At 37.7% G+C, this 14,402-nt stretch overlaps 1 protein-coding gene across 2 annotated transcripts; it reads left to right on the top strand.

The window, feature by feature from the left end:
• The first annotated feature begins 5,841 nt into the window (after nucleotides 1-5,841).
• On the top strand, nucleotides 5,842-14,251 carry LOC310741026 (ankyrin repeat and LEM domain-containing protein 2). Of its 2 annotated transcripts, none has more exons than XM_083568328.1 (13): nucleotides 5,842-6,021; nucleotides 6,326-6,700; nucleotides 6,821-7,003; nucleotides 10,287-10,474; nucleotides 10,577-10,765; nucleotides 10,855-10,977; nucleotides 11,085-11,148; nucleotides 11,235-11,416; nucleotides 11,482-11,588; nucleotides 11,711-11,892; nucleotides 12,213-12,711; nucleotides 13,167-13,298; nucleotides 13,386-14,251. In XM_083568328.1, exons 2-13 carry the CDS (start codon nucleotides 6,337-6,339, stop codon nucleotides 13,537-13,539), a joined length of 2,367 nt encoding a protein of 788 aa, XP_083424454.1. In that variant the 5' UTR covers nucleotides 5,842-6,021; nucleotides 6,326-6,336; the 3' UTR covers nucleotides 13,540-14,251. The 2 variants fall into 2 exon arrangements, with proteins under 2 accessions (XP_083424454.1, XP_083424455.1); XM_083568329.1 differs by having other exon boundaries at nucleotides 6,824-7,003.
• The last annotated feature ends 151 nt before the right edge of the window (nucleotides 14,252-14,402 follow it).

Genomic DNA, 14,402 nt, shown 5'->3' on the forward strand with positions numbered 1-14,402 from the left:
CAGCTATCATCACTGGATGATTAAGACACAAAGTCCACAAATTTGGATACATTTCTGAGAGCTAAATTTTATGTATAAATATCACCTTCAATGCATTTATTGCAATTTAAAAACACATGTCATTGTGCACGGTTTATCACAATAACTCTCAGAACCAAGAACCAAACAATTCCTTGGCTAATCACAGCCATAAAATACATACAGCATCTATATCTTTATAATTGATGTCTTTTAAATGAGCCTTTAAGCTGCACTGGAGATTCAGTACAATTACAGAAAACCAAATCAATAAGTGCTGTTTAACTACAAGACTAGTTAGGTTGAAATTGTTTTGTTGCAACAGACATTATGATAAACTACATGCTATAAATTATAATGTTATGCAGGCTAAAAAATATATTGTTGTTTTGTGTGTAAAAACACAGCAGGAAACACAGCATAAGTGATATGCAGTTATTAGCCTATTTCATTAAACGCATTTGCCTCTACTATCCTCATAATGAGATGAGCTGCATACACACCTTTATCTTTTTCACATTTGCCCCATACTTGATCCCCTTTTTTATTAGTTTTATTTTTTAAATTGGGCTCCTGAGGGTTTAGACGTTTTTAATTTGGATTCAGTTCTCCTTACTGACGTGATGTCACCCAACAATCGCCTCTCCTTTATGAGTGTATGAGTGAGGGAACTTCTCCGGGCGGTGGGCGCACACTCTGAGTCCCGACCAGTTTCATTCACCGTGACATGATATAATAATTTATTTAATAATAAAAATAATAATTATTATAATAATATATATTATTAATTATATATATATATATATATATATATATATATATATATATATATATATATATATATATATATATATATATATAATTATATATATAATTATATATATATATATATATATATATATATATATATATATATATATATATATATATATACAGTGAGGAAAATAAGTATTTGAACACCCTGCTATTTTGCAAGTTCTCCCACTTAGAAATCATGGAGGGGTCTGAAATTGTCATCGTAGGTGCATGTCCACTGTGAGAGACATAATCTAAAAAAAAAAATCCAGAAATCACAATGTATGATTTTTTGACTATTTATTTGTATGATACAGCTGCAAATAAGTATTTGAACATCTGAGAAAGTCAATGTTAATATTTGGTACAGTAGCCTTTGTTTGCAATTACAGAGGTCAAACGTTTCCTGTAGGACAGGACACACTGCAGGAGGTATTTTGGCTCACTCCTCCACACAGATCTTCTCTAGATCAGTCAGGTTTCTGGCCTATCGCTGAGAAACACAGAGTTTGAGCTCCCTCCATAGATTCTCTATTGGGTTTAGGTCAGGAGACTGGCTAGGCCATGCCAGAACCTCGATATGCTTCTTACAGAGCCACTCCTTGGTTATTCTGGCTGTGTGCTTTGGGTAATTGTCATGTTGGAAGACCCAGCCTCGACCCATCTTCAATGCTCTAACTGAGGGAAGGAGGTTGTTCCCCAAAATCTCGCAATACATGGCCCCAGTTATCCTCTCCTTAATACAGTGCAGTCGCCCTGTCCCATGTGCAGAAAAACACCCGAAAGCATGATGCTACCACCCCCATGCTTCACAGTAGGGATGGTGTTCTTGGGATGGTACTCATCATTCTTCTTCCTCCAAACTCGTTTAGTGGAATTATGACCCAAAAGTTTTATTTTGGTCTCATCTGACCACATGACTTTCTCCTATGACTCCTCTGGATCATCCAAATGGTCATTAGCAAACTTAAGACGTGCCTCGACATGTGCTGGTTTAAGCAGGGGAACCTTCCCTGCCATGCATGATTTCAAACCATGATGTCTTAGTGTATTACCAACAGTAACCTTGGAAACGGTGGTCCCAGCTCTTTTTTAGGTCATTGACCAGCTCCTCCCGTGTAGTCCTGGGCTGATTTCTCACCTTCCTTAGGATCATTGAGACCCCACGAGGTGAGATCTTGCATGGAGCCCCAGTCCAAGGGAGATTGACAGTCATGTTAAGCTTCTTCCATTTTCTAATGATTGCTCCAACAGTGGACCTTTTTTCACCAAGCTGCTTGGCAATTTCCCCGTAGCCCTTTCCAGCCTTGTGGAGGTGTACAATTTTGTCTCTAGTGTCTTTGGACAGCTCTTTGGTCTTGGCCATGTTAGTAGTTGGATTCTTACTGATTGTATGATCAAATCATACATTGTGATTTCTGGATTTTTTTTTTTAGATTATGTCTCTCACAGTGGACATGCACCTACGATGACAATTTCAGACCCCTGCATGATTTCTAAGTGGGAGAACTTGCAAAATAGCAGGGTGTTCAAATACTTATTTTCCTCACTGTATATATATATATATATATATATATATATATATATATATATATATATATATATATATATATATATATATATATAAACCACTTAAGTACAGTAACGAATCACATTTACTTTGTTACTGTCCACCACAGGTATTAATCTTTTCTTTCACTAATGGAATAAAGGGTAGGCCCAAATGTGTTTCAGTATGACAATGCATACAGTGATATCCATAAAGTCTTGTTCTGCAAAGGGTTGAGTAGAAGTACTCCTGTGTCCTGCACATAGCCATGACCTTAACCCCACTGAACACCTTTGGAATGAATTGGAATGGCGGCTGAGCAATAGGCCTGTTCATCACTGCCTGACCTCTTGCACTTCTGTGACCGAATCAACCCAAATCCTCACAGCCCCCCAATAATTTTTCTAGTAGAGGTGGAACAACTTGATGTCTATTGTTCTGAAAAGGGACTCCAGGGTGTCCATGTAGTTCTTTATTTTCTTGAACTGTTGCATCAATAGCTTTTTATTGGTTAATAACACCTACAGAATGCAAAGATTTGTGTATAAAATTCTTTTTTTAATAATTCTGCAACACACTGAAACCTCTTTGTTTTCTGCTTGTACACTCAGGTTAAACGTTACAAGGGGTCCGAACACTGGAGCTAGTTTTCTTTCTTCATCTTCTTTTCGCACTAAAACAAATGAAATGAAAAATAACTGTAATACATAAAACAACAGAGATTCCATAATTCAATTATTAATCAGAAAAAATACAAAATGACCCGAATGCACCACTTGGTCCTATCCAGGCCATATGCATTCATTTCTGCCATGATAGATTTTTTGCTAACTTGCATAACATCTTGCATAATTGATCACCACCATTCAATGTCATTAAAATGATAAACATAGGACACATTGACTGGGCTTTTCAGAAAGATCAATTCTGTTCCATTTTCCTTGGTGAACACACCTACGTGTTTTGTACGTGAAATTCCCCGGCCAAATGATTGCAATGATTGATGACTGTCATGAAATTGCTATTTTCTGTTTGCTTTTGTGACAGAACATAAGCTAAAAGCCATCCCCAAAGCACAGGCTGCAGAGCCCAGGCCTGTACGCACATGTGTACGCCAGTAGATTTTGGGGCTCGTGAGGCTCTCCAGCACAATTATATCGTATAAACAGGCACTTCTGAAGGCTTATAAATCTTCATCATGCGGACAGTCAGTGAAATATGTGACTGTCCCCGGTGCGTAAATTAACGCGCTCCAGCAGCCCGGCCTATAAAGAAAAGTGTGTGGTGGCCGGGTGGCCGTCGACGTGCTCGCGGCTCCTCATAAATCACGTGATGGAGCGGATGAAGCCGCAGTGGTCTGCTGCTCCATTTTGTACTTTGGTCCATTTTCAGGCAGTATGTTTACCTTCAATGATTTGTTATCCATGTTAGCTTTTCTCTGCTTTTTTGCTAACCTAAGCAAGCAAAAGATATCCCGGTTGACTAGCTTTGAGAGTACTACATAGCTGAGTAGATAATAGAAGTTGCTGTATGACAACTAGGCCTTGCTGAAGTCTCCTTGCATTTTTACATACATTTCTAAGACTGTTTTTCTCTCACAAAAGAGTCTTTACACTGTATGTTGAATTAAATAAGTAAATAATTTTTAGTCAAGAAAAGTGTGTGTGTGTGTGTGTGTCTCTGTGTGTGTATGTGCGCGCATAATGGTCCATGATAATTTTTATACTATTTAGATTACTCTTGGCAGCTTTTAAATGGTTTTTAAAAAACTTTCTGGAAAGCAGCTCGTTACTGCCACCTGCTGTTCACAATGCTGCTGAGATTTTCGGGGGAAAAAAGTCCAAGGCTGAACCACAACGACGTATCCTTGTCTCTATCCTAAGGATCTTATCATTAAATTCATTCCTTATCTGAGGCAAGTTTGTTGCTGAGCTCTCACAGGGCTCAAGAGGTCGAATCAACTTGACCGGAGATGTTGGGGACAAAACAATTGATCATTAGATAAATATATTACACACACATGAGAGCTTCTCAGCACAATATTTATTACAAATGTGCAAAATAGCAAAAACGATGGCCTTAGAATGTTGAGTACCTGCTGATTTTCCATGCGCAAAGGCTTATCAGAAAGTGATACCGCTGTCTTCTGCATGGGTGTTACAAAAGGTGGTCAGCAAAGGCATGCGAAAAAGAACACACTTGATGTAAAGGAAATTGTTATTCACAAAGGAAGGCTATCCTGTGATGTACTGTATTTTCCTATGTACCACATATTCATTGAGTTCTAACAGGTCAAGTCTAACAAACCAGTGCCTTAAATAAATGTATAGGTACAGGAAATGTGATAGACCCCAGCATTTTTTTCATTCAGATTAGTTAAATCAATAGTTACATAATGCAAAAACATTTATTTGACAAATGCATACTTATAGAAGGCAAGCATAGACTCTGCATACTTTTATATTGCCTTTCATTTATAAATATATAATTATGCTTAGCTAATTGTAAGCATTGTAGCTGGTAGGCTGACAACTTCTTGATCCTTATTTGCAATCTGAGATTTGTTTTTTTTTGTTTGTTTGTTTATTTTGTAGGTTTTAAGTTATATATGTGTAAAACTCTCCGTGTGTCTCTCTGTGTGAATGCATGTGCATTGTGTGCTTCCACCTGGTGTGTAATTAACTAATTATACCAATTAGGTGCTAAAGATCATCAATTTCATATGTAGGTTTAAACACAGTTATTAACTGAAACAGAAACAACTGTGTAGGAGGGTGAGGTTGAGGAACAGCCAAACTCACAAACTGTTGTGGAAGGCAACAGTGGAACTTGCTTGCATGTTTGTGGCTGCATTTCTGCAAATAAAGTTAAAAATTGGGGCAGATACTTATCCATCATGCAGTATTATCAGGTACGATCGTCTGATCGGCCCCAAATTTATTCTGCAGCAAAACAACGACCTCAAACATACAGCCAATGTTATTAAGAACTATTTTCAGTGTAGAGAAAAGCAAGGAATCCTGGAAGTAATAGATTTGGTCCCCACAAAGCCTTGCTCTCAACATCATCGACTTTATCTCGGATTACATGGAGACAGAAGGATTTGAGGCGGTCTGCGGTAAGGTCTCCAAGATGTTTGAAACAACCTGCTGAGTTCCTTCAGAAACTATACCTAGAAGTGCAAGTATAACCCAGAAGAATTGATGCTGTTTTCCAGGCAAAAGGTGGGAACACCAAATATTGATTTGAGTTGGATTTTGACTTCTGTTCATTTACTTTCCATTTTATTTCTTGATGAATCTATAAACTATTAACACTTCTATTTCTGAAAGCTTTCTTACTTTACAGCATTTTGGAGTTAGTGTATATGCTTTTGTGTAAATGTATGTGTGAGTGTGTGTGTGTGTGTGTGTAAGCATATTTTCCCACTGACTTAAATATCAATTCTGCATGGATGAAGGTCCTCCTCGCGCTGAGACTGCGCAGGTCCACTGAGCATGCGCAGTAGAGGATAAACACACAGGCGCTGCCCAGCTGGAAAAATGACGGGCATAACTAATGAAACAAATGTAATTTAACAACTGCGGCTTCATTACATTTTATTTCACACAGTTACGATTATTCGGGGTTCACACGTCTATATACGTCGCGAATATAAGGTGTGTTAGAATCCCTTTAATCACTATTATGTTTTTGCCTGAGACTTTTTAATGTAAAATTTCTGCATGCTAGCTGCGCGTGCTAACATGGGTCATTAAAAGCAATGAGAAACGTTTGCTCTAATATCGCGATATCACACGGACAGACCAAGGACTGTTTCTTTTGGAGAAAATGCCTATGGATACTTTTTGTATCAATATAAAATAAAATCAGGAATATCTACTTGGCCAGTAAAACCCAGCGTATTGTTTTCTGCTGTATAGCATCTATTAATGTGATATATTATGATACCTTTCCCCATAGGTTTCACAATAATGGATGCAGTTCTGAGCAGGCTGCAAACCCTGACCCCAGATGAGCTGAGGGAGGAGATCTTAGGGGCAGGATTGAAGTGTGGACCGATAACTGCCACCACTAGGGGCATCTTTGAGAAGAAACTTGCCCGAGCTCTTTTGGAGGCTCAGCCAGGAGAGTGCATTAGGTCAGAGGTGGACCATGGAGAAACTGGAAACTCTGTGAGCATGCTCCAGTCTCCATCAGCAGAATCAGATGAGCTGAGGTTGGACGCGAGTCCTTCAGCACACGTTTCTGAAGATGCTACCCAACAGGCATCTCCTGAATGCCCCTTGATATTTTATGGGGTTTTGCCTCCAATAGATGATCCTTCGCACAATGATGGTATGTATTCAAAAGACTTGACTTTTTTTTTATCTGAAGGTTGAACATGCAATGGATATTATTATAAATGATGCTTTTGGTTTTCAAGCAGGAGTACATGCTTGTTTGTTTTTCTTCTAGCAGGTGTCCAGCATGTATTCACTGACAAGCAGAAAGCCCTGAAAGCGGTGATGGAGATGAAAGGTGCACGGTTTAAAGGTTTCTATAACAGAAAGGATGCTGAGAACTTTGCAAAGGGCTTGTATGATGGTAGTGTGACATCCAGCAAAAATTTAGCAGACAAACTCTGTTTAACATCTACAGGTGAGCTTTTTTTTTTTCTAGACACGACCTAAATGCAATAAATTACATTCAACAAATTAAACAGTGAAGATTTATTCAGATCATACAAATATATAAATGTTGGTACAAAACATAATAAACCGTTAAACTTCCTCATCTTCCAAATCCTCATCTCAACAGCTTTACACACTCCTGACATCCGGACGGTTTAATATTATTTAAGTGCAGCGACTGTGATAATGCACATTTCTAGATAGATACTGTAACAGCACACCAGCCGACTGGTTGCTCTTTATATAATGCTAAAGGAGCTTGATTGTACGCTTCAGGTCTTTTGTCTTGTGTCGTGAATTTGGTTCCATTTAGCTGTAGTTCAGACATAATTGCATGGAATGGTAGCCATGTTGGTTAAAATTTCCTTTCACCGTTTATCCTACAATGGGAGAAGTAATTGATTCCCTGCTGATTTTGTAAATTGACCCCTTACAAAAAGGAGTGGTGGCTCCAGCGGTTAAGGCGCTGGGTTGCCGATCGGAAGGTTTGGGGTTCAAGCCCCGGTATCGCCATGCTGCCACTCTTGGGCCCTTGAGCAAGGCCCTTAACCCTCTATGCTCCGGGGGTCCCTTACGAGGGAAATATTAAGGTCAGTGAAGTCGGAGTGACGTGGGGCCGCCTTCCCGTGGGCTCACTACCTGCAGGAGGGACCGTAAGGGACGGTGCTGTGAGGATTGGGCAGCAGTCGAAGGCGGGGGCCTGCTTAGACTGCTGCCCCCGCGACCCGAATTACGGATAAGCGGGAGAAATGGATGAATGAATGAATGACCCCTTACAAAGAAATGAACAGTCTAGAATTTTTATTGTAATTTTATTTGAACAAAAAGCGAGAATATAAAACAAAAATCCAGACAAAAACAATAAATTATATATAAATTACTTTGTATTTTGTTGAGTGAAATAAGTATTTGATTCCCTACCAACCAGCAAGAATTCTGCATCCCACACACCCAAATTACCAGTAATCCTGTGGCTTTAAGAGAGAACTCCTAATATCAACTCGTGATGTGTATAAAACCAAAAGAGCTGTCCAAAGGACATCAGGGACGAGATTGTAGACCTACAAATGTTCTCCGAATAGAAACAGAAACTTGTTTAGTGGAACGTGACGAGGCATTTCCAAAACCTACTGTTATTGCCTGAGGTGACAATGAAAATGAATACTGTTCAATTTTATTGCGTCTAAATAAAAAGAACATGCATGTATCTCCAAAACAACAAAAGACTGTTTTCAGACTTTTAATAAAAAATATTATTCATATGATATTTTCTAGTTAAAGCGGTATAAAATACTGAGGCATGTGTTGTTGGAAAAGAATGAACTTTGTGTTAATAAAAGCTCAGTGTTTTGGTCAGCCACATTACATCACCCCATCCTAGATTACGTTCCTATGACCGCATGTCCCATTATGTTTCCTTCCTTATTGCTTTTTAGAAGCTTACTTCGCCAAAGTAAGTCTTCAGTGTAGGCCACAGACGGGATTGAAAATAGGGCTAAAAAAAAAAATAGTACACCAATATAAATGAACATCACTTGGCTATAAAAGCTTCATATTATGATGGTCTACTTGTTTAATTTGTCAGGATGAGCCATTTGCTAAAACGTCTGTTTATTTTTTGGTCTCTTTATTATGATAAAAACAGACACAAGATACAATACATACACAAAACATTTTTTTTCCAGAATAAATTTGTTTAGGCAAATGCCAGTATACAGTACCTTTGTAATAAGATTTTGGTGAGATTGCCCTGATGTTTTCTGAATTAATCTTCTGGTATATATTAACAGTTTTTATCCAGACTTCCCCGTATTTTATTTTTAATGTAATGTTGCCTTTTATTTCCCGTACTGCCTCTATAATATTTAGGTCTGGACTATGTGGAGGCTAGTTCATGACTGTCAGTGTTTTATTTATTTATTTATTTATTTAAATTGTTTTTCTCTTTAAATATTATTGTACTACATTAGCAGTATACGTGGGATCATTATCATGCTGTGATCCTGCTTTCTAGGAGGAATGGCATAATTGATATTTGTGACAAATAAACCCAAAAATTTCAAGCTTGGATTAATCACTACATTATTCTCTTCTCCACTGATCTTCATTTCAATTTCGGTGCGCTTTAGCATATGTTAGCTTTCCATCCTGTTGTTTGATGTAGCACCTCAATAAAGCTGACTTGACTTGTCTTGAGTCAACTTGGCATCCTGACGAAGCTGTTCTTCAGAGAAGAAACTCTGAAACTTCTCATCAGATTTTGAAACATTTCTTTGTCCATGATCTCTCCTGAGTCTTCATATCTCTTTCTATTAGCTTGAATACCACCTCTTGACTATTTGTTTGCTGATTTCCATCTGTAAGTGGTGCAAAAGTATGACTGTGTCTTTTCAAATTGTGTTCTTTTGGCATTTTGAATAAAATTAAAAGATTGAAAGGTTGTCTTATTAACAAGCTTCCAATGAATTAAACTTGTGCACAATTTATGTGACGCTCAAGTATGTCTTGCACAATTGGTGTAATAGACCCTTTTCACAGCAGTCGTTTTGACATGAAACAGTAGGAAAAAAATATAAATACAGGTTGTTAGCAATGACAATAATTAGCAGTCCATTTTAAAACCAGGTTGCAGTATACACATTAAATACTAGATTAAGATCACACTGATCTTTAATACGGTATACAAATTTCCTGTATTTTCTAATTGAATTTGCTGAAGAGACTGAGAAATAATTATTTATAGTCATTATACCTTTGCTGAAACAACAAATCCAATGGTGGCCTAAGACTTTTGCTCAGTACCCGGTTTCCAATTGGAAAGGTGCACATTAATCTTCCATAATGGCTGGGTTTCATCTTTTATTGCTTAAGTTATTAACAGACAGACATGAGCCAAACAGTAACACTGAACCTACAAGTGAAGTCATTTGGCTTTCAGTCCCTTAAACAACTAACCCATAATAAATGGTGTCATTTACATAATTCTTTCTAGATACGTGTTCTTACACAATGTAACTGCTACGTATAAGCTTTATTATTTACACTTACTACATATTAGTTAAGAGAACAACAATTAATAGTACAATACGTGTGTACTTTTTTAATGAATTAAATTCCGACTTGTGAAGAATCAAAGTAGCTCTAATCCTTATGGTTTTGTTTGTGTAATGCTTCATGTACCTTCTAGCTTTTATTTAGCAATAGCAATAGCAACTCAGCATGGCAGTGAAACTGTTCCATTTAATGAACAGAGAAATCAGCGGGTCTGGAAACGCTGAATCTGGAGAAGGCCAATGAGTTTCGAAGTCCACGTGTACAAGATCTGACAACGAAACTTAGAAAAGCTGTGGAGACAGGAGATGAAGAGGCTTTTAATGAGCTTGTCTGGGGCAACCCAAGATACCTTATTGGATCTGGAGACAACCAAACCATCGTGCAGGTAGAGGGTTGTGTTCTGATCACTACTTTTGCTAAAAAAAAAAAACATCAATACAGCATTACGGATGTGAACGGATTGAAAGATGTAATATATGTTATGTAGGAAGGCTGCAGGTACAACGTCCTCCACGTAGCAGCAAAAGAAAACCAAGCAAGGATGGCACGCCTTATATTGGAGACTTTACAGAATCCAGAGTTCATGCGTCTCATGTACCCTGATGATCAGGAAGATATGCTCTGGCAACGAATCCACTACATTGTGGACCTGTACCTCAACACACCCGATAAAGTGGTCAGTATTAAAAACTACTCAAATTTGTATTTTCGATCTGTTTTGAACTCTGTAGTTCTCAGGCTTTGTTTATGCCGGCGTTTGTACAGAACAATGAGACGCCACTTCACTTTGCCTGTAAGTTCGGATGCCCAGACGTGGTGAACGTTCTTTGTTCACACCCAGACATCGATAAGAACTGCAGGAACAAGTATGGACAGATGCCATTAAGTGTATGTACAGAATTCAAGACAGTTGTAATATAACCTTGGATATATTCAGACTGTGAGCATAAGATTTAAATCAGAATCTGCATAATCTGTTTCGACTACTTTAATAGATGATCTGTGAAAGGAAAAACAAAAATAAGCAAACCAAAGAGAAGATTGAAGAATATTTGGAGGGTAAGCATATTTGGGATATGAGGGAAGCTGATCACAGAATGGTGAAGAAGATGTAAACACTGATTCATTTTTATTTCTCGTCCCAGATCGTTTTTTCGTGCCCTTACTGAGAGCGTCGGATAACACACTTAACCCAGTGATTTGTGCACCCTGGGCCCCTGGCACCTCTAAATATCAGGATGCGTCTCTTATACCTGGGTTAATGGAGGATCCTAAAAACCCACTGATGACTATTAGGGCATTTGTAGGGCCTCTGAAATTATTAAAGGTAACTCTAAGCTTGCAGCTTGTTTGGTGTGTGTTTGTGTTGCCTAACCAAGCTCCTATGTGCAGGCGGAAGAGTTTCACAAGCTTTGGAAAACACCGCCTCGTGACCGTGCAAAATACTTTCATCACATTTTAAAATCGGATCCTGATCGAGGAGCAGAGAGAGTAGGAAGGTAGGAGTGTTGATTCTAAAATTGAATACGTAGGTTGTTTATGTATTTTATTTTTACCTTTAATCGCCGTTAATTGAAGTGTTTTTGATTCAAATGGATATTAATGTTATTTTTGTTGACAGGGAATTAGCACATGAGATGGGGTACCCCTGGGCTGAATACTGGGACTTCTTGAATTGCTTTACTGACCTCACTGCAGAGGATGGATTGAATATGTTAGAGGATTATTTGAGCAAATCCACCCAGCAGAATAATTATTCCGAATACAGCTTTCCAGATTTAAAAAGTCCTGCTTCACTCACAGGTGAGATATCATTTATACAGTTTTTAAAATAAAGTATAAACAGATATAAACTCACAGTAAAACTAGGAAATGTATTTTGGATTTGTAAAGTGACCTAAATTGAAGAGTTTAATAAAATGCATTTGTTTCAATTTATAGTCATGTAGTTACAAATATTGTGACTACAGAAAAGTTTCATTTTTTTTTTCTTTTTTTGTATTTTTTGTACTAAAAACAAATATATTGCAGTAAATTCAAATTGTTTTCAGTTTTGAATTAATAATAATAATAATAATAATAATAATAATAATATTATTATTATAATTTTTTTTTTTTTACAGCTCAAAATAAAGCATCTAAATCCTGCACGTTATTAGATGATCATCTGCCCTCTAGGATGCCAACAGAGCGAGACATGCGGACTGAGGAAAATGGTTCTGTGTCTAACAGGTTTCCGGTGTGTGACCTCAGGAGTGAATTTGAGAGGGTTGCTGTAGAACTGTCTACTTGTGCAGAGGATACAGCAGATTCGGGTTTAGGTTGCGTCACTGGATCTGATAGTGAAGGATTAGATGAAGGCATTTTAGGAGAGTGGGATTGGAGAAAGAGTGAGGAGGACGACTCCAGCTCAGATGAGTATCACACAGCAGACGAGGACACTGATGCTGCCAGCCAGACGGATAGTGGGGGACCGTGTATGCCAGCTCGGGGGAAGATGGTAAACAGGAGCTATGAGGAAGACGTTCTGAGCAGTTCAGTGTCTTCCTGCTCTTCTTACAAATCCACACACAGCGCACCTGAACACCCTGAGGAGTTTCAGCCACATGTTTTTCTCACTGGGTGAGCTGCCAATTTATATGACAAATGATTTAATGTAGGATGTGTAGCTTTCTGAAAAAAGAACATGAAAAAACCCCAAAGCATTCATTCCAAACTATATTTTTTTATAATACTGTTCACTATTCAGACACTGCACTTTTTTCTGCTTTTTATTTGTATTACTTTTTAAATTCTTTTCCTTCTTTTTTTCGTCTTTTTATATTTTTTCTTAGTTCTTTTTCAAATTGTTTACTATGTATTTATTTTTTTTTATTCCTAAACACATATTTAGTGAGCATACAGGCTTCTGAACAAAAAATGTTGTTAGGGAACCAATATTACTTGATGAACTTTAAGTGAAAGAAAAATATGCCAATCCTAATTAATCTGGAAGTAACACATAGCAGATATTTGATTCATTTCTAATTGAAAACCAGTGGGTATTTACTGTGAAATGTGTTTGCTGTTTTGTTTAGTGAATCGCCCACTAAGCTGGACAGTGAGGTTTTGTTAGCAGTGAGTAGAATGGACATAGATGAGCAGCGTTTTCCCTGCATTACCAGATGGCGGAACATCGTTTGCTCGTGTCCTGAATCTCAGAAAAACCGGTGAGTAAAAAGCCAGGTGAATTTTTTTTCCTCTTCGGTAGTCATCTCTGTGCAAATGCAGTGTTTCATTTTGGCTTCGTCATTCAGATGGCCGAATGTTAAAGTGTCAAACGCACAAACGGAGAACCAGACGTCCACTCCTCGCAGACTGACGCACAGCTGGCTTACAGGCTCACCCAGCTTCCTCAGCATGACCAAGTTCATCCCTGGGTCGTGTGTGTATAATGGATCACCCAACTAAGATGCTGCATGCTTTTAAACACTAATCATAGAGTGCACTTTCTGTATTGCTTACGCTAGTCGTGTATAATTATTTAAAACACATAATCGCACTTAAAAGATAATTTCGAATTTATTATTTGTTAAGCAGATATATATTTCCTATTTTCTTCCTGATTTGTTTGTTTCAAGTTATCCATCCTCTTCCACACATGAGCTCACAGGTGTTCACGACTGGCTGGTGTCACTCACATGAGCCATTTCGAATGTAAAACCAAATTCTGTGGGAAAACGGTTGGTTGCATTGAAGTGAAAAACGTGAATTAATGCATTTTTGTGCAAGATACATTTGTACTGATTTCACAAGGAAAAAGATGGCACTTAGTACCTCAGTTGAGCAAATATTTGCTGAGTACCAATTTCTTATTACTTTGCTGAGTTATTTTGGGGTCTCTTTGGGGACATAATCAATATTTTTTTTTTCCAGCACTATGACACCTTACTCCAAGCAATATACATACAGTTCCTTGAAATATTTGTAATGCTGTGTACTTGTGCCTCAGTTTATATGATGTTTTTGTATTTTAATAAATAATTCATGCTGCATTGCCTGACTTCACTGTGGATCATAAATAATATATTGGCTAAAGGAATTGCACTATAATTTTTCTACTTTGTCAATATTTGCCAGAGAGCATAATGTCCAAATGAAGAATAAACTTGTATACACAGGCTTCCTTTGTCACAGCTTCTGCTTCTCATGCCTTTTTTTCAATACAAAACCGCTCCAGGTTGTTGGCAGAGTCATTTGTTTTGTGTGAAATTGCTGTTAAAGATTAAACGTTGAGCTCAGCAATATCTTCGGTAGAAATAAATACTTTCGTA

Source organism: Silurus aristotelis (assembly GCF_946808225.1).
Source record: "Silurus aristotelis genome assembly, chromosome: 18".
Classification (NCBI taxonomy): Eukaryota; Metazoa; Chordata; class Actinopteri; order Siluriformes; family Siluridae; genus Silurus; species Silurus aristotelis.

Excerpts from the sequence above, each read along its gene's own strand:
- LOC310741026 (XM_083568328.1), top strand. The coding sequence starts at position 6,337 with ATGGATGCAGTTCTGAGCAGGCTGCAAACCCTGACCCCAGATGAGCTG. Across the intron at positions 10,475-10,576 it reads ACAACCAAACCATCGTGCAG|GAAGGCTGCAGGTACAACGT; the intron begins GTAGAGGGTTGT and ends TATGTTATGTAG. Across the intron at positions 11,893-12,212 it reads AAGTCCTGCTTCACTCACAG|CTCAAAATAAAGCATCTAAA; the intron begins GTGAGATATCAT and ends TTTTTTTTACAG.